The sequence below is a fragment of the Notolabrus celidotus genome, chromosome 20, assembly GCF_009762535.1.
Source record: "Notolabrus celidotus isolate fNotCel1 chromosome 20, fNotCel1.pri, whole genome shotgun sequence".
Taxonomy (NCBI): Eukaryota; Metazoa; Chordata; class Actinopteri; order Labriformes; family Labridae; genus Notolabrus; species Notolabrus celidotus.
Genome location: NC_048291.1, coordinates 24,116,457 through 24,136,962, shown reverse-complemented (window position 1 = coordinate 24,136,962; position 20,506 = coordinate 24,116,457). Strand labels below are relative to the sequence as shown.

Here is a 20,506-nt window from a genome sequence, read left to right as displayed (position 1 = left end):
CTCCTGCTCCATCGGACTACGATCCTCTGACAAATTCTCACCCTGAGAGCTCCCGCCAACTCGTACAATCAGTTTAATCAGTGTTTTTTTCTCTGCTTAGTTCAGGGGTAGATAATCTCCCCCCTGAAAAGCTTGGGGGGGGAGGTCCTGGGACTTTCGGTTGAACATAACGGTGTTTGTGGATTTAACAGTTGTTGAAACACAGAGGGAGTTCCTTGGAATGCATACTAGTTTAGTTTTTTATTAAGATTTCAAAATTGTATTTAATATAACTTTTTTTCTCCTCCATACGTCAGTGGCCTGATTTGCACAATCTACCCGGGGCTTCACCCCGCAGTCGAAATGCAGACAACAATGGGGGCACAGGAACCTTTTAGCTCCGGGGAAAGTAGTTGTGGGGGCTAAAAGACCCTGGAATTCTTGGTCGAAATGCACCTAAAAAGTACAAGTACATTCTGAAAAATTTCACATTTCATGAGCTACCTTTTTAAAAAAAAAAAAAAGCTGTTGTATTTTTCTCCATGAGTCAAGTCAAGTCAAGCTTTATTTACAAAGCACATTTAAAACAACCTCAGTTGACCAAAGTGCTGTACAGATATTAAAATACAATATAACCATACACAATATAACAATAAATAAAAAACAATAAAAGAATAGTAAGAGCTCAATTTAGGAAATAAAAAATAAAAAAGTAAAAAGCCAAGGATTCTTGTTTTGCTGGGACTGAACGCCGAGGAGAAAAGAGTCTCATAGTGGGGCCGAATATGATATTCTTTCACCACTGAAACCTGCTGTGAACACACGGAGCACATGGGTTACCCATTCACCTGACACACAGAGTGTAATGTTTACAGCAAAAGAACACAGATTATAATAATGAAGAAGGTAAAGTTGACTATTATGGACCCCCCAGCTCCAGCATGAACAGTTTGCTTTCTGGACAGTGTTGTATGCAGGGGTTCAAAAATCTATGAATTTCCACCAGATTGTGCAAACTGCAAATATTATTTTTCCTCACTTTGAGAAAAACAGTCCCAGAGCGCCGTTCAGGTGCCCTCTGTCAGCCGTTTGATTGTAGGACAAATTTGAAACAGCAGTTACTTTAATTGAAAAAATGCAGTTTATGACTTCTCTGTCATTTTTTCACTTTGCAAAGTCATCCTGAGGGCCAGATCAGAACCTCTGACAGGCCAGTTTTTGCCCGCGGGCCGTATGTTTGACACCCCTGTTCTAGATCAATAAGCCAAAACCGGCCCACCAGAGGTTCCAATCCAGCCCTAGGGATGACTTTGCAAAGTGAAAAAATTCAACTGTAATTTTTCAATAAAAGTAACTGCTATATCAGATCTGTTCTCTCGGGGTTGCATACAATCATTGTGCTGATGGAGCGCACCTGAACAATGCAGGTGAGTGGGAAACCTGTGTGCTTGGTGTGTTCGCAGCAGGTTTCAGGGCTTTAAGAATATAATATTTGGCCCCACTATGAGACTCATCATGGCGAAAAATACAACAGCTGTTTTAGTAAAAAATATAGTTCATTAAATGTGAATATTTTCAGAATTTACTTGTTCTTTTTGCACTAAAACTAATGGAAAATTTTGGAGTTGTCTTTCTTTATAAGTTAATATGTTATGATTTTACTTGTCCGGCCCACTTGAGATCAAATTGGGTTGTATGTGGCCCCTGAACTGAAAATAGTTGACACCCCTGATCTAGAACATTCTTCTTTCCTGTTATTTCCAGCAAATACACTTTACACTTATTCCTATCTCTGAAAAAGCTTTTAATTGACATCACTTTTCAATGCTATTTTGTCAACTTAGCTCCATTGTGTACATACATGTTTGTTAAATGCACTTGATAGGAAGTTGAATAAGAAAGGGGATACAAGAGAGTGAAAATAGGTTTGAGACACAGATCCATCCAACTGCAAATTTTGAACCCTCAAAGGTAAATCTGTATGTAAATAAATGAGAATCACAAACCACAGTCTGAGAAAAAATGACATTTTATTGAATCTGCAGAATCATAAGTACAATTTGAAGTGCTGTAACAGGGCAACAGGAGATGATATCAGGTCCTTTCAGAGTATGTATCCAGTATGAGTTTTGAATACACGTGTATGTCATTATGCATATGTTATCTTTATCTTTTTTTTTAATAAAAAAAAAAATTATATCAAAAACAAAACAATTTAAAATGGAATGCACAAAACTGGTCTGAATGCTAAACCTGATAGAGGATTACATGATTTCACTCTGCGAATTCTACAGTATATATCCAGTATCATAGAAGCAGGTGGGGGAGGGGGGGGGGGGCGATTGGTTTAGAAGCGCAGGAGCCTACGATGAAGGCTGAAGGAAAGAGGGATCTCAGCAGACGGGTGGACAGGATACAAGACAGAAACTGAATGGAGACAGGGTTATGATATGATGTTACAGTTCGGTAGATGAGTGATGCCAGAGCAGAAGAGCCGTATTTGGCGCAAAGAGGTCAACCCTCTGACTAATATCCAGGTCAGACAAACAACTTGTCCTGCTTCACAGCCCGGGAGATTCAGCCTCACACAGTTACACCATCACACGCTTAAATTTGACTTTAATCCATCCTGAGCCACACGTACACCAACATTGGCCATCTTTGGCCACTTTTCATTACATCCAGAATACCGACTGCTGCAAGTCAAAAGAAAGTTTGAATCGGAGACTACCAGTTTTGTTGTTAAATTAAATTTGAGCAAATATTATCAGAAAGCCAGGAACAAAAATCATTTCACTTCAAGCTAAACCAACACCTCTTCAGTTTGTCCAAAAGAAACACAACTTAGCTGTTAAACTGCTTTCCGATCTAGCATCTGTTTTGCAAATAAACTTGTCCTGTTGTCAAGTTAGAGGTTAATGCAAAATACAGGCGTACATACAGTGTTCATTCATTCATTCATTCCAGTTGGAGTTTATTTTTCCGATTCAAAGACCTCTAACAATTAGTCACATTAGAAAGTTGTTAAACCTGCACCTAACTGGAGTCGACTTTGAAAACCACATCTCTTCCCATCAGCTACAATCCAAAAAAAGAAAGTAGGAACCTTTTTTTTTTTTTTCTGCAGGCAAGCCACTTCCCAGAGCACCAAGACCTGTACGAACAATTTCCCTAACTCACCTTTATGATACATATACAATTGTACAATGTCATCTAGCTACATAGTGAGAGCCTTGATTCTTTTAATAAAGCTGATCATATTCGGCTGCCCAAAAACCCCACCCCCACCCCACCTAAAAACACCACCACCCTGATCACTCACGTCTGTGACAGTCACAGTGCATCACAGGAGAATGAAACAGCAAGTAAAGGGGAAGAGGCTTGTATGGTCAGGGGCCAAATGAGACTATTTACACCACTGAGGATTGAGTATCATGTTGAGAGTCTAATGAGGTCCTCACAGATATACAGAATCTAAAGTGAAGAGTTGATGCGATGTTTGCGTTTGAACCAGCAAATCAAATGCTTGATTTCATGTTTGTAGGAACCATTAATCTTCACGCCATAGTTACCAGCCAAACCATGGTAAAACAGTTGTGGGATTCACCTTCCTGTCTTGCATCAGTGCTCAGGCTTGCCTTTATGATGTTTGTAGAAGCAGGAGATGAAACAAAACTTTCATCAGTTTGTATTTCTGACTTCCAAGCCTGAAAATATCAAACAGAAAATAAACACCTGCTGATCAAAAACAGGCTTCAGCGTGTTTGGTATGTTCTGACCCGACGCTGCAAGCTGAGAAATCCCACAACTGTTCTAATACTGACTGAACAAGTCAACATAAACTCTTCTGTCTCGGTTCATAAATCAATCTGCTGGTTTATTTCTTTATTTCTTTATTTAATACACTTACTTCTTTCTTGATTTTTTTTTTTTTTTTTTGAAAATACGTTTCTTACAATAACAAGGAAAGTCAAAAGAAGAACAGCATGAGAAGAACGACAACAACGTTTACCACAGCCAAGGATTAAACAGTTTCTCTCACATTAAAATGGAAAAAACAAAGACCGGAATGTTTACTCACACAAACAGTAGAATAAATTTGAGATAAAAAGAAAAAGATTCACAATATAGAGTTGTGCTTGGCCACTTTCTTCTTCTTCTTCTATGAGTGTTTTCTTGTAGAAAAAAAGGGGGGGGGAGGATTTCACCTGCTCCCATCTCCTTTCTCAAAACTTGAATCACCATAAATTTTGGATTCTCTCTGAACTGAAGGCATTCAGGCTGCAAAAAACAAGATTAAGGGTGCATATGTATAAATACACTGATATACTCTCTGCATCTGCACTGACTGAGGTGATGTATTCAGTGTAGCTGCAAGAGACGGACTGATAATGTCCCCTAACTTTTCCCTGATCCCTCCTGTCGACACCCTTGAGTCAGGCAGCGACAGGAGGGGCTCTTCAGTTAGGCTATGATCCAGTTTCACAACGATATCTGCAGTGCAGTGTTGAATAAGAGGACGCCTTCTTTGAGCACACAATGGCGAGATGTGTGTCCGTTGATAAATGTATCAGAAACCTCTCTGTTAAGACTGGCTGATCGGTGCAACAGTTAGAGATTAAAGGAATGTACACAAGTCATAAAATATTCAAGCTTAGCTCTGATAATCTGAGATTCTACACTGCGTTTCCAGTCGGGCCAAGATCACGCTGCAAAATTTAAAGAATAAACAATCAAACAGGCTTATGAAATTCCACAGCCACCCACTCTATGAACTTATTCATTCACAGGATACCTGCAGTGGTGGGAAATGTCTGGGGTGCTTTTTTTATGCATGATGTTATGCCAGGATTGTGAAGTGCTGCAGCTAGGATGGAGCTGTGTGACTCAGCGTGACCCCTGATATACTGCGATGAACTGTGAGTTTATCTTTTAAGACTTTTTCGTTTCCACTTGTGATCGCACCAGAGTGGAGCCAGGTTCAGGGATGAACAACATCCAAACAGAGATAGACATCAGCACAGACTGACAGACAGGAGAGCAGACAGACAGAGAAACAGGCAGACATACAGACAGGCAGAGGGTGTCTGTGGTGGAGCTGGATGGACAGTGGGAGCAGAGAAAGGATGCAGGATGGGGACTGGGGGACGGGGGGACGGGGGGGTTCAGGGTCTTAGAGGACAGGTTTAAGGAACAAGAGTAAAATCAAGAGAAAGCGGCATTAAGATGAGATGGCACTGGGCTTTTCCTTTCCTTCTTTCCCTCCCTTTCTCTACCTCCTTCTTTTTCTCTCCCTCTTCTTCTCTCCCTCTCACTCAGATGGCCTCAACGTAGTTCGCAGGCAGCATGCCCTGCTGGCCGGTGCGCTCCACACGGCCGTACATCCAGCCCTCGTCGATCTGCTGCACGTCTACGATCACATCTCCGTCCATAAAAGACACCTCGTCCTCGTCGGCAGCAGAGTAGTCATACACGGCCCTGTACCGCTTCTGTGGATAACCAGAGGGAGCTCAGTTAGGGTTTGACAACACTGACAAATTAAACCTCCAATTGCTTTCTGAGTTTTCATTGATCTAAGTGTATTTGGCTATGGTGTAAATGTGGGACTCAAGAGGTCCTGGAGGAGACAGAGTAGAACTTACCCCAGCACTTGGAGGTGGAGCAGCCGCCGCCTGGCGCACAGGTTCGGGAGTTGGCTCATAGTGGAAGTTCTGAGAGGCTGCAGGCTGCTGGAAAGCTGCTGGTAGAACAGAGAGAGAGGAAAGAGAGTATTAAAATACTTGAAAGATATATTCTGTTAGTGTCTGATGGACTCACTGGGAGATAGCAAGCCACGAATCTGCATTCAACAGCTCTGGGAGGAGGATTAAGCTTTCAATGCACACTGAGTGTTAATTTACTCCTTTCTGTGTTTCTGCGCTGACTCATCTGGAGAGAGAGGAATTCTCAAACACGGCAAGCCAAGACGTGCATCTCAAAGCAGTTGATTTCCCTGTTACACAACCCTCTGAACAATGCTGTACTGTGTCTGAATCAGGCATGTAAAATACAAGCAGCAGGTTCAGTTGACATTCAAATACAGAACTGCAACTTTTACACTGACCTCCTAATGCTAACAGGAACTCTATCACATCAGTTTGAGCATGCTGGATTGTTGATGAACTGGTTTAACTACATATCTAATTAATGGATCTCAGGATTTTCAAATAAGAAAATAAACATTTTCTGCAGCACTAAGACTTTTTGTATCTGAATGGATTGAATGCAGAGGATTATAGTGAACAAGTTATTACCAGGATTTCTGGGTGGTTCCAACAGCGTAACACCCAGTCAGGTGAGCTCATTCTGCCCGTGGCAGAGATGGAGCCAAGCTTAGACAAGGCACCAAGCTTAAGGAAGAATGTGGACACTTAATCTACTTTTCTGGCTCATATTTTTATCAGGCACTGAGGGTTTAAGTTCATCAATCCCATTTTTCTTTTTCCTTTTTTAACCACGCTGATAATTACCGATCTATTTAGAGGGTGTTTGGATGATTTTAGGGACTTGTGTCAACTTCTCTTTGCATGATATCAGTAATGTTTCTGGGATTTCAAAAGGTGCTTCTGTATACTTGAGTCTTTCCTTGCTTACTTTGTTTCTGCTACTCTTTCAGCATCAGCTTCTACTGACTTATAAAATAATTATTAACAGTCTCAAACAGTATATAAGTTACTGTGTGTGTGTGGGTTGAAGGGGTTACCTGGGCTGGGGTTGCTTGGCTGCTGTTGTTGTTGTTGTTGTTGTTGATGATGATGTTGAGCGGCCTCTCCTCCTCCCATCTTCCTCTTCTCAAACTCCTCATGGTACTTAATCTGGAAGAGAGACAAAACAATCCGTTTAGAGTCGTAGAAGAATGAGGAGGGCTTCAAAACTACAGGTGCAGTCTTCTTTTCAGGAAGCAGTCACAGAGTGTAGTTCTCTTTCTGTCCACCAGAGGTCTCCTATGTGCTCTGTTGCATTCCTGTGTCAGTGGTGATAGGTGGGGCGATCCACACTCAGCAGAGCCTGGGGAAGCAGCCTGACACTGACAGGAAATGACATCTCAGCGGCAGGAAGTAGTGCGAGTCCCTAGTTGCATAGCAACCCTTCGCTGACACATCAGGCAGAACAGGTGAGGTGAAGAAAAAAAAGGGAACCAACTAGAAGCAAGAATGCTTGTGGTGAAAATGAGCCAGCAAGAGGAAACAGAGAGGGGAGGAGGAGGAGGAGGAGGAGGGGATCATATGACTTGGCACAACATAATCCTAATCATTAATACTCTCTAAGTGAAACTGAACATTTTGAACTTTTCCCTCTGAGTCCTTTTAATCCAACATTAAGTATCTTGCCAGAACTACATGAAGAAGCAGCTGCGCTTCATATCCAGGTACAAAGATCAACCTATAACATCTCCACCCAGTGCGACAGAGGCTGCTTCAGTTCAGTTACAACATGAAACGGGCCACACTCATGAAAGTGAAACAGAGTGACTGCACGATGACTGCACTAAATAGCCCTCCATGGCCCAGCCCTGCTTATAACCAGGCTGATAACAGACTGACTCATACAGCCCCGGTCAAGATTTACAACCCTGATTCTGTCCCCCGCTCACACCCGCACTCAAAGAGCACCACTGTGCCGGCAGCATTAGTGAGGAGTGTATTGACAGACTGGATGGCATGACGGGAGTGTTTGTGTGAAGACAGTGAGGCGAGTGAGGGAGAGAACACAGTGACTGTTCTCAAGTGCAATACGCTCAGTGAGAGTTTGTAAAGGAGATTATTTTGTGTTTGTCTTCAAGAAGCAGGTCGAGCAGATGGTGTGTGTGTGGATTCACAGGAAGTGAACTGAACATCCCTGCGACTTCTCAATAACTGTTGCTCGATAAAGAGGAAGATGATGCGAAACGTAAGCAGTTAAGAGTCATGGCATTATTTAAGAGAACGAAAGAAGAATGGCAGGAGGAGTCTAGACGGAGAGGTGATTGAAAAGCTTTACATTGTTGACATTCCTGGTACAGAGCTGAGTAAACTGGTTCATAGAAACAGAACAAAACCAGACTCAAGATTTTGAACTTCTCCACGATGGTCCCCCTTGTGATAAGCTGTGAATGACACACTGATTGCAAGCAGATGTCGTGGTTATCAGCTCAGACCAGCACACTGAATTCATCCCGCCATTTAGCTCTTGTTATCTTGATGTGGCTCATGTGTGCGCGCACCCATAAATACATGTTACATATGTGTATCTTCCTCTCTCTGTCCTCCAAATTTCCTTGATCTCAGACATGCAACATCTCTCAGCACATGAAAACAGTAATTACCCATCACCCTGCACACTAATTATGCCATTAGCAGGGCCAGCACAGAGCAGCGTATGCGTAATGACGCATGTTTTGTGTGTGAGTGTGTTTCACATGGAATTAAAGGTCTTTACGGCTGACTCAGGCAGTCTGGGGACACAAAGTAAACTCGGCTTGCATTTCTGCATCGCTGTTCTGTATTTACAGAGAAATGGCAAATCAATAACACGAGCTGAGGGAGAGTGGAGGGGAATGTCCGATGTGGGAGGTGATTTGAGGGGAATTGTGAACTATAATCCAGAAGCACTGGAACAGAGAGAGCTTGGCTTTTACAGATGAGAGTAACTACATGGGAGGATGAAGACACTGAAAAACATGAAGAAGCTCTCTGAGGTCTGAGAGGAAGATGTCACACCCTTTGTCAGGAAACGAATGTAAGCAAACATGTGAAAGTTCTCATAATACAAGAGAAAAAAACATGGTTACACTTACATTGCTGATTTGATCCTGCGCTTTCTTAATTCTCTCCATCTCGGGCGTGATTGCGACCGCACTGAAACATTTCCCTTTATTCTTCTCAAAATCCTCTTTGTATAAAACCTGCGAAAGAAAAACAGGATGGTGTTAGATTAAAGAAACAGGGCAACATGAATAACAGACGACACAGTGTGGCTGGAGAAAGGTTTTTAATCACAGACAGAACAAATGATTACAAATAGATGCTGTGACATAAAACCCTTCAGTGTACGCAGATTAAGAGCGTACAAACAGAGACAGAATTGATGTCTCAGGAATGTTGAGCTTGTTTGAAGTTAACGTAGGATTATTTAGATGATTTTAAAATACATCATGCAATATGTGCAAAAATTCCTTTGTTTGCTTTTTTGTTAAGTTATATTTTGCAGAGAGCAGGGGAAGACATGCAGGAGATGGTCAACCGGCCGGGAATCGAACCGGTGACCCCCACAACGAGGACCACAGCCCCTACACGTGGGGCGCCCAGACTGCTATGCCACCAGGGCCCTGATTTGTTTGCTTTTTAAATAAATGTTGTTATAAAAATAATGATAATTATTGTTATTATCACTAAGTTTTTGTTTGTTTGTTTGTTTTATTTATTATTAATTCAAATTTTGTTTGTATTTTTGAAAATGTATTTATTCATTTATTTGTATTTTCTTGTAATTATTTAGGCATTTTATTGTCTTATTGTTATTTTTATGTGACACTGTTAATTACAAGTGTTCAACACAACTGTCAAAATTTTGTCAAAAAGGTTCTAATTAGGGATAGACCGATTATCGGCCAGGGTGATTATCGGCCAGGGTGATTATCGGCGCCGATATTTGGCATTTTGACGCATATCGGCATCAGCCTTTTTAAAAAATCCGACCTCCGATCAATTTAATAACTGGGTTATTTTGGCTCAAAATTCGCTAAATCACGTGGCAGAAATGACCCCGTCTGCAGAAACCGTAGCCTAGCTTGTGTTCCATTTCTCCCTGCAGTTTCTCATTGCAGGGGCCGACCTGAGCAGCATCTGTTGTGGTCCCTACAATTACTAGTGATTTAAAACTCATACAACCCCACTTAAAAAACACTGAAATATCCCCATTAATAAAAGATATGTGAAAGATTAACATTTCAGTTATATTGACATTTTGGAAAACTTTATTTACTGTAGAAAACTTTAGGAGCTATTTATTTGTTTAAGTTTTCATTTAACTTTATAAGACATGCTGCTGAGCCTGGGAGCTCCCTGCACTTTGTGTTAGAATTTTAAAACAAAGATGTCTATTGTCTAAGATAAAAAAAACCTTTAACATGTTGCAAATCTGAAAAGCTGTTTAATTAGCATATGCTTAAAGGCATTTAAACAAAGTTAAGTGTTGGAGTTTGTATTATTCAAAATTTTAACGCCAATATTATCCCTTTTACTGCAAATGAATATCGGCTCCAAATGTCGGTTATCGGTCTCCTTGACTACTAATAACCGGAATCGGTATCGGCCCTGAAAAAAACACATCGGTCTATCTCTAGTTCTAATTAACAAAGTTCACAAAATAGATCATGTATTTCTCGTCATCTACACTGTGTTGTCCAGATCAATACATCCTGAGTTTTACCCTGGCTATAATGAAATACTTCCCCAGCAGGAGGAAACCGGCTGTATTGTTGACTTTATTACAGCTTGACACATGACAGGAATCAAAAATAAAGTTCAGCAAAATGACAACCCTTTTCTTATTTTAAAACATTGTCTTTGGTGTGGATTGTCATCATTTTTAAGCACATATTAAAATGAGATGACATGCTTCTGTAAACTTTTGATCCCCTGCTTCTATCTCTCTTCTTACCCAGAAGTTTTACGTTCTGAGGCATGGATATGTGACTTTTGATTTGTGCTCGTGTGAATTGTTGGGATTGCAAGCGTCATTCCCTACCTCTGTCCCTATGCTTTTATGCGCGCTCACAGCTGCCTAAATACCTCTCTGTTGTTGAATTTCCTCGCAAGGACTTCATATCTGCACGTGTGAAACATTATTATCTGCTCATGAATATGTGTTTACGAGCCCTCCCGGGTCATTTTAAATCCGAGACTTAGCAGGATTTTTGTGCATCATGAGCGGTTAATTGGTAAATAGATTGCAAAGGTTTGGATTGGTTACTAAATCTTGCATCAGCTGGCTCCCATGTAACTAACTCTAATCCCGTTTTGACATAAATTTAATGCCATACGGATGTAGAACGTTTTGAAAGTTGGCATTAGCAGCACTCGTGCATGTGCCTTACAGTTGCAAGTTGAAGTTGCCTTTATATTGCTTTGTCTCATGTGGTGACACTCACTTCCTGTTTGCAGGATAGTGGAGGCCTTACATACAGGATGTGCTGGCAACCATACATGGTCATAATGAGAGGTAGTGTGTCAAAAACAGAAACTGTGAGTGAGTGAGTGAGCATACGTGTGTGTGTACGTGTGTGTGTGTGTGTGTGTGTGTGTGTGTGTGTGTGTGTGTGTGTGTGTGTGTGTGTGTGTGTGTGTGTGTGTTTTGAGCCTCCCCACCCTATCCTGCCCCTGAGGGCAGAGGAGGAAATGTCCAGCCCAAGCAGCTTCAGATGAGTATCAGAAATAACAATGCAGGGGGCTCTCCCTTAGCTTTTGTGTTTTTGAACCCACAACCACCTAAACTACTTCTTGAACCAGAAACAGGAAACCATGTTCTTCATTTGATTTGTAACTTAACGAAGACGGTCGATCTTTGAGGCTCCCAGCACATGCATCAGTATTTCCATCGCCAACAAATCACTCTGGGGTCATTCTAAACCTGAGACATAGGAGGGATTTTTGTGCATCATGGGCTGTAATTGGTAAATAGGTCGCAAAGGTTTTGACTTGTCCCTAAGTCTTTTTTTATTTTGTTGCTAAGTGCCGCTCGAGTGGCTGCTTGTTGCAGCAGCTCTCTCTTCGTTGTTCTTTTTTCTACTTCTTTTCATATCTGTTTAGTTATCTTTGTATTTGGAGCCTGTCAGGACTTCTAATGAATCATTTGTTGGTCATAGACACCAAACTGGCTACGTTTGCAGTGGTGTTTTATCTGTTTTTGTTCCTGTTTGCAGTGGTGTTTTTGCTGTTTTTTGTTCCTGTGTGTGTCCGGAGATCTTGTGTAACAATGGTAAAATTGTTTACATATGAGATCAACTGTTAGCAGCCCATAGCATGTCGATGCTAAACGATGCTAGGCCTGATGTTCCCTGCGAGCTGAGGAGAAGGAGGCAAGGACGACATGCTGGTATTGAGGTGCAAGCTAAAAAAGACAACACCGTTATGGGGAATGTAAGATCTATCTTCGATAAGGTGGACGAGCTAACCCAGCACCAGATGGAATACTGGCAGAGTAGCATCATGCTAACAGAGCAAATAACCCGACATGAACGCCACATTGGAAGGATTTCACCTGCTGTGGGCGGACAGGATACAGGAGAGCAAGACTGAACTAACTGGGGAAGAAGGCCAGCTCAGAGCTGGACCCTGTGGAGGTGGTGGCTGACAGGAGAATTATGGCCAAGCTGTCGTCTCTGAAGAACATTTCTTTCCTATATATATTCTTGTTGAAATTCTTGTACTGTACACCTTCATGTTTGCTGCTGTAACTCCATGAACTTCCCTGTTGTGGGACGAATAAAGGAGTATCTTATCTCTTATCTTAAAGGTTTGGACTGGTCCCTAAATCTTGCATCAGCTGGCTCCCGTGTAACTAACTCTGGTTGAAGCACATCCACAAACACTTTATTCCACTGACAGCATCCATTTCAACTCATAGTGTCTGATCACATTAAAGACTACATCCTGTCTGTCTAAACCATTATCACTCGCAAAACTAAGGACTGAGATGCAAGTGATACTGTGACAGAAAGGCTAGGACAGTTAAAATTATAGCCTGAGTGGCAAAACAAGCACTATGAGTTGACATGCTTTGGTTTGGTACATGTGGTTGCAGAGCCAGCTTTGCATTTTGACCCATAACACCTACAAATAGTTTTAAATTTAGAAAACCCAGAATAACCCTTTAATCACACCCCCTAACACCAAACCCTTCTTCATGCCTTCAGTGAATCTGCATCCCTCTGAGACCAGATCCTGGCTGCACAGTGCATTACCCAGGAAGCTCTCCTCCATCTCTCCATACCCACATAATGTCTGACACCACCAAACAGACTGCTGACCAATCCCCCTCTTCTCTCCCGCTGCCTTGTGACGGTATGACGCGGGTTGTGATTCACAGATAATGTGTGCAAGTGTGATGCAGTGTCACCGCGGGCGTGACGTCCCCTGAGAATATGCATGTAAACCATGGTCGCTCCACATTCAACGGTGAATTATACAGAGCTCTGCACACACAGATAAATCCTGAAAATGATTAATGTGTCCTCCACACATCTTCGTCCATCATTCCCTTCCTGCTGCCATCAGACAACATGCGATCCTCCCCCTTTTTTTATCACCCGGTCTGCCTCCTTTGTCTTTTTAGGACGATGCAACAGCTTTTTCTCATCCAATCATGCCTCTGCTTTCTTTCCCCACCCACTCTCTCTTCTCTGGTCTCCTTTTTCATTCATTCATATTTTACTGCTTCAACAGCAACACAGTCGTCCCGTAGAGCTGAGGCTCTTCTCATTATCATCTCTCTTTCTGCTTCTATTTGCATTCCTCCAGCTTCCCCTCCTCTGGGGATTTTACTTTTATCTTTTCCTATTTTACCCTGCCCTCCTCCCTCTCTCGTTGTTGGTGCCTTCCTGTCTCTCTCTCTCTATCTCTCTCTCTCTCTCGCTCTCTTCGTTCATGTGCGCCTCAATGCTCTCCCTCTCCTCCTCCCCGATTGCTCTCCACAGTTTCTTCATTTCTCTCTCGCTCTCCGCCTTGTTTCTCTCTGTTTCTCCCTGCAAAGTCTTGTAATGAGGTGTGACAAACCTCTACCCTGCTACCATAGCAATAGGGTTCCCGTAGCAACGCAGCAGCGGTGGGCGGCGACATTGGTAGTTGAGCGAGGTTAGGTGGCCGCAGTTTTCAAACACCTTCAACTTCCTGACGCTGGGTGCAAACGTGATATCACAGAAGAACGACACATGAGCATCACAGAGCATGTGTGTGAGTTGAATACGCTGTGTTTAGTTTTTATGATTTTACTGTTTTCAAAGATGAAGTTTGAAGTTTTTATTTTATTACTGTGTCATGCATATGATTGTATGTATGCCCAGTCCATATGGGTTTACAAGACACTATGAATTCGTACAGTCCAGGGTCAGAGCGCACTGCACGATCATTCCTTGTAAGCAAATGAGGGAGAGATTTTAAAACAGAATAAAATAAAATAATAAAAATAAAAATGCACACTACTTAAAAAGACTATCTTGTCTTCTTTTCCTTCTTTTGAGACAAAATTAGCAAATTTAAACACGTTAAAATTTAACAACCAATTTAGTTTTTGCACATCTGTCCTCCACAATATTTCAGGCTTTTTAAAGGCAATTTCTTGAAACAAAATCTCTCTGAGGTCATAATAATTTGTTCAGTACAAAAGAAAATGGGTCTCTGTTTCCACTTCATTCAAATCACACATCTCACAGAGTCTGTTTTCTTTTGGGATATTTTGATTTTGAAACAACCGACATCAATGGCCAGAGAAGGAAAACCAGATCTTAACTCAGCAACTTATTTTTTATTCATTTATTTTATTTGATTTTTATTGTTTTTGTTGTTTTTATTACTATTGTTGCATATATTGTGTTCTTTTTTTTTTTTAAGTTATATTTTTGGCCTTTTTGCCTTTATGTGATAGGACAGCTGAAGAGAGACAGGAAATGTGGGGAGTAGAGAGTGGGGGAAGACATGCAGGAAATGGTCGACCGGCCGGGAATCGAACCGGTCACCGCTGCGACGAGGACTGTAGCCTCTGTATGTGGGGCGCTTAGACAGCTAGGCCACCAGCGCCCCACATATATTGTGTTCTTAAACTTAGGATTGTGGGGTGGGTTTGGGATCGGGGCTGGGGGTGGGATCTTTATCTTAATTTATTCTATTTTAGGTTGTTTTTATGTACAGCACTTTGTGCTACAATGCCATTGTATGAAAAGCGCTTTATAAATAAAGTCTGATTGATTGATTGATTGATTGATTGATTGATTGATTGATTGATTGATTGATTAACTGTGCAATCAAAGATCTTTGACTTCTAGATAAATGAGATGTTACATATAATTCAGATCAAGCTTGATCTGCCCGTCCTTAGTTTTAGTTTGGACAGAACATTTTCAAACAATTTTTCTTCATATTTCAACATGAGCTCATCTGTCACAGAGTTACAGCACAGATTATTCCTGTAGATATACAACATCTCCACTTCCTCAAAAATTGAGTAAAGCTCTTTGGTCCATGGAGAGTTATGTATTTTGCTAAAAACAAATACTTTCTTATTTATTCTGTCATCTGACATTTTCATTAGCTGATTCCACAATCGGATCATTTCACATTTTGGCTGTATATCTCCATGAATTGCTGGAGTTGGAGCAAATCTACGAACCCCCAGAAAACACCCAACAGTTCTATTTTGTATAACATCTATATTTTTTGAGTCTTTTAAACCCGGTCATATTAAAGACGAGAGGAGTTGGTGTAAAATGGAATTATATTGTTAAATATTCTCTGGTTAAACTGAGTTTCAAAGACAGTCTGTTGGATTGCAGGGAGCTCCGTACTTTCTCTTTCTTTCTCTTCTTTTTGTTTCTATTTCAAACTCCGTCCTCCTTCAGTAGTAACCCTTTTGATCATAAACGGTATTGACCGATCTCATGCTGGCAGTATTTTGTAAAATCAAATCCAGACGACACACCTACTGTAGAGAACACAAATCCTCCCTCACCACACACACAAACATATTGTGTGTATTACTAATCTCTTTCTTTAGCGTGGGGCGATGATAACCCATCACTGTCACTTCATGTTTGTGGGGGTCTGTAAGGATACACCATGTATGTGGATAAACACCATCTGTTCCTTGATCCCCCTCCCCATATGACCACTACCCCCACCCCAATACTCTAAAATCCCATCCTCGCGTACATAGCCCCGACCTTTGTGTCTGCAGAGTGTGACACTGACACTCAGATAAGACTTGACACTTTCTGATAAGCCCCGCCTCCTCTGTTGTTAAACCTCTCCTCTCTTAAACACTGAAACAAAAGTCTCCTTCAGTGTTTCCATTTGAACCTTGCCCACTGTCACCTGCTTCTCCTCACTGATGCACAATGAGTGTATTTGAGAGGTTTTCCATTAAACTAGCTGAACCTAGCATTAATATTGCGTCTTTCTTGGATCAGGCCAATTGTGCAGGCAGCTTTCTGCAGCTAGTTTAGCTCTAGGGATACTGAGAAGCATGCTCCAGACATCATGCCATGTAAAAGAGAAGTGAAACCACACATGACGGCATTAACGGTTCACAACTGGCTGCCACTAGTTTGCCACAATATGTTATGATATTTATAGCTTTTTTATCAGTGATCTGTTGATTTTTGCTCAAACACATAGAGAGCCAAAGAGGGACAGCACTGATAAGAGCCTGTTGATAAATGTAAATCTCTCTGGCTCTATCAGAGCCATCTTTATTAAAGCAATAGCACATGACCCAGTTCAGAAGGATATTCTGGTCTGATGAGGGTTTTTTTTTATCCTTGATATATTTGGGTCTTTGTTATTTTAGTATCTGCATTTACAGCCCAAAAAATTCTGACCAAAAAAAACTCTGTGTAGTATCTGCGGTTGGCCCAGAGAAAAGGAAGTATAAAAGAAAATTCAAAGAAAAGAAATGTATCAGGATATAAGTCAGTGTTCAACAATGAAAAGAAGTGACAGCTAAACAACTTCTGGAAGCGACACTGAAAAAAATAAAAGAGGGCTTTCCCTTAAAGTAAAAGAGTGAGAGTTTTACAAAACGAACCAATCACAACTCAAGTGTGTGGACACATCCCACCAAGAACAGGGCGTACATCTGATCTGCTCAGGGAGTCTGTTTTAAGGAAAAGCTTTAAATGCAGTGAATGGGCTTATCGCCAATGTTCAGATCATTTACGCTGCAATGCTTTCTTATGCAACAAGCCTCCTTTAACTCCAACGGCCAGGAAAAGGACGTGAAGAGTGTTGCAAAACAGACTGAAGCCGGGTCCTATTGCATCATCCAAAGCTGCATCGCTTCATAAAGTAATCTGGAATCAAAATGTTTTTTATATTTGGCATTAAAAAGTTTGAACCAACTCTAAATGAATGAACGCTCTTGGATTCCATTGTTCTTCAGCCTCACAGCTTATCCATCGTTTTTTTTAAGTGACCATTCCTATCTTCAAGCGTCTAACTTGCTCATTATGTTTCAATTTCATGCTTGGTTACTCAGGTCTGTCCAGCAGTGAGCTAGCAGTGAGCTAGCAGTTATCTTGAATATTCAAACACTGAATTAGAGCGGTGGTGTTATCTGGAGGTTAGCTTTCTGAAACACTGACTCCCAAACCCCATTTTCAGGGTTCACTCAAGTCAGGCGTTTCTAATTAAGCTTATCTTTTCAGGACTTCTTTGGTAGATCAATGCCAAAATATGAAGAATGTGTGTGTGTGTGTGTGTGTGTGTGTGTGTGTGTGTGTGTGTGTGTGTGTGTGTGTGTGTGTGTGTGTGTGTGTGTGTGTGTGTGTTTGTGTGAGCCATGACTCCTATAAGTAGCTACAACAGGCTGAAAAAGTTACCTGGCTCTGATTTTTGCTCTGCTCTTTGAGGCGGCGGTTCTCTGGAGTGTCAGCCACAATGGTAAAGCTTGTCTTGGGGTAGTGTCTGCAAAATAAACACACAAAGCGGCAAAGAAAGTCAGTACACAGTAAACACACGCAGGCAGACGCCAGCTTTTTACTCAGACTCCTACTGTGCTGCTCAAGCCAAAAACTCTCAGAGAAAAAACAGCATAACTCAAGCAGTGTGCAGTCTGTGGCCCCACAGTGGGGGCATTTGTTATTCAAGGTGGTCCTGAGGTTGAGTTAGGAGCCCCTGTAGACAAAAAGCATGTCAGTATTACACACAATGCTCTGTCAGTGTGAGCCAAGGTAGTCTGAGACAGAGGAAGTGCAGGCAGCGGCTGTGTGGGGGGATGAGAGAGCCTCAAGGTTGCAAAGTTCTGGAAGTGAGCCATAGCAGGTGTGGAAAAAGGGTTCCAAGCTTTCAAAACACACACACACACACACACACGCACGCACGCACACACATGCTTACAATGCACACACACACACATGCTTACAATGCACACACACAAACAGGCACAGCCCTATGGGGGATAGGAAGAAGAGGAAGGGCACAGCAGTAGGGTCAAAGAGACACTGGGTGAGTGTGAATGATGTCATGGGCAGCCCTTCAGCAGAGCATGAAGGCGAGTCTCTTTTCTGAATGGATTCTGGGAAGTTCTCTTGACAGTCGCAGACTCCACCAGACCTCCTGCTGTTCAGGAGAAAAACAACTTCCCCTGGAATAAATTTAACAAACATAAATATACACAAGTTAGCATCAACAAGCAGCTTCCATGCAGATATGCACGCATGCAGCACATGGAGCACCATCTTAAAGCAATTCATCGCACATTCGCTCATTGGTTACCTAAACCTCTGTCAGTGGTTTTAGCATGCAGGGCATGAGTTGGTGTTCTTGAACAGAGGCGGCTTCTGTGCACAAGTTGCCTTCAGGTCCCCTAATAACGGTGCAGAGTGGTCCTGAAACATATGGCTCAAACCCAGCAGGAGAGGAAGAACCCTCACAGCGTATCTAACAGCTCGTGTGGACTGCAGTTCCCAGCCTGCCTCAGGGTGCACGGTGACCTCAAAAATCACCAACCACTATCCGTGCCTCTGGGTAACCCATTCAGGCAATGTGTTTACTGTTTCCGTGACAACGAGGTAAATATACTTTTTAATTAGCATTTGTTCTGACTTGATGGAGGGACGTTAAACACTTAGACAAAAGGACTGTGGTTGGCACACTTTACATAAAGCGCTGTTTAAAAAAAGAAAGCAGCCACTTTAAAGAAACTGAGTGTAGGACCAGAGCAGGAGTAGAGTCAGATCTGAAAAACAGAAGCGAGGTTGATTGAAATTGGTCGTTGAAAGCTCTGTGATAGAAAACAAACTAAAGCACTTGATCCCTGCTGCATCCATATGAACACATGCAAGTCTGTGCATGCTCACACCAGGCCTTTACAGCTGCTAGCACTCCTTTCCTGAAGATATCTACAATATTTAGATGTGGCGGTGAGCTACGTTAGCAGCAGAGGCAAATGAGGCCTTTGTTCATTGTTGAGGGGTATCTGATGATCACAGTTACACAGAGTTGTTTATCTTTGCTGACACATGTCACTAGCTTTATCTTTACTTCTGGTACCTGAAGGGTTAAAATCCTAGGGCTGATCTAACGCTGCATCAGGTGCAGACTACAAGTCAAAAGTGTGGACACACCTTCTCATTCAATGTTTTTATTTATTTTAATTCTTTTCAACATTGTAGATTAATACTGAAGACATCACAACTATGAAATGAATTAGTTTTCCCATAATCTGGATTACAACAGTAGTCAAATAGGGCTATCCACTGTGTACTAACCCTATCTCTGAACAACACAACTGATGGTCTCAAACACATTAGCTGAAAAGTTAACTAAAAACATATTTATTCTGTCAGGCTTTTATGTAAGGTTTAACAATTGTATTACCTACTTTTTACTGTTATATTGATTTAAATATTGCTTTATTATTTACTAATTTTAACTGTTTATCTTATCTTATTTTTATCTATTTATTCATTCATTTATTTACTTAATTTATCTACTCAGTTTTATTGACATTTTTAGCCTTAATTTTATGTTCAACTCTTATCCTTACCCTTTTTTAAATGTACTTATTTTAAATATTTATATTCTTAATATTAATTTGATGCTTTAACTTATTTTAATTACACATATTTTATTGCTGTTAGTGTGCATTAGTCTCTATTTTAAAATCCATTTTTGTTTTTTTAATATGTCTTGCCATTATTTTATGTCTGCTTCTTTCTTGTTTTCAGTCGCTGTAAAGCACTTTGGATTGCATTTGATTTGTATGAAAGGTGCTATATAAATAAAGCTTGATTGATTGATTGATTAAGTGGGCAAGAAATTCTACAAATTAACTCTTAACAAGGCTTACATGTTCACTTAGAGCCATTCCAGGAGACCACTTCATGAAGCAGACTGAGAGAATACCAAGAGTGTGCAAAGCTGTCATGAAGGCAAAAGGGGGCTACTTTACAGAATCTAAATTATAAAAAATATTTTTGTTTGTTTAACACTTTTTTGTTAATTAAATAATTCAATATATGTTCTTTCATGGTTTTGATGCCTTCAGTATTAATTTAGTGTTGAAAGTAATTAAAATAAATAAAAAAACGTTGAATGAGAAAGTGTTTCCAAACCTTTGACTGGTAGTGTATGAGACAAAATAAGTAAGAGAATAATGCTTCAATATGTTCAGACCTTTTTTACTAACTGTGTTTATCTGACTCTTTTTAGGGGACTTCCCTTTGACTCTGCTAACACTGACAGCGCTCATGTCATCTTCACTGTGTCTTTAGTAACTATCCTTGCACTCATGGGTC

General features: G+C 41.1%; 1 protein-coding gene across 2 annotated transcripts in view; it reads right to left on the bottom strand.

The window, feature by feature from the left end:
• Positions 1 to 1,990: 1,990 nt before the first annotated feature.
• lasp1 (LIM and SH3 protein 1) overlaps positions 1,991 to 20,506 on the bottom strand; it is a 36,821-nt gene continuing 18,305 nt past the window's right edge. Inside the window, exons 3-7 of one of the 2 annotated variants that reach the window (XM_034711114.1) lie at positions 17,588 to 17,672; positions 8,795 to 8,902; positions 6,722 to 6,833; positions 5,622 to 5,716; positions 1,991 to 5,468 (exon numbers count right to left, since the gene is read on the bottom strand). In XM_034711114.1, the coding sequence (XP_034567005.1) occupies positions 5,295 to 5,468; positions 5,622 to 5,716; positions 6,722 to 6,833; positions 8,795 to 8,902; positions 17,588 to 17,672 (574 nt within the window). In that variant the 3' untranslated portion in view covers positions 1,991 to 5,294. Of the gene's footprint in view, positions 5,469 to 5,621; positions 5,720 to 6,721; positions 6,834 to 8,794; positions 8,903 to 17,587; positions 17,673 to 20,506 lie in introns of both variants that reach the window. The other variant, XM_034711113.1, reaches the window with a different exon arrangement.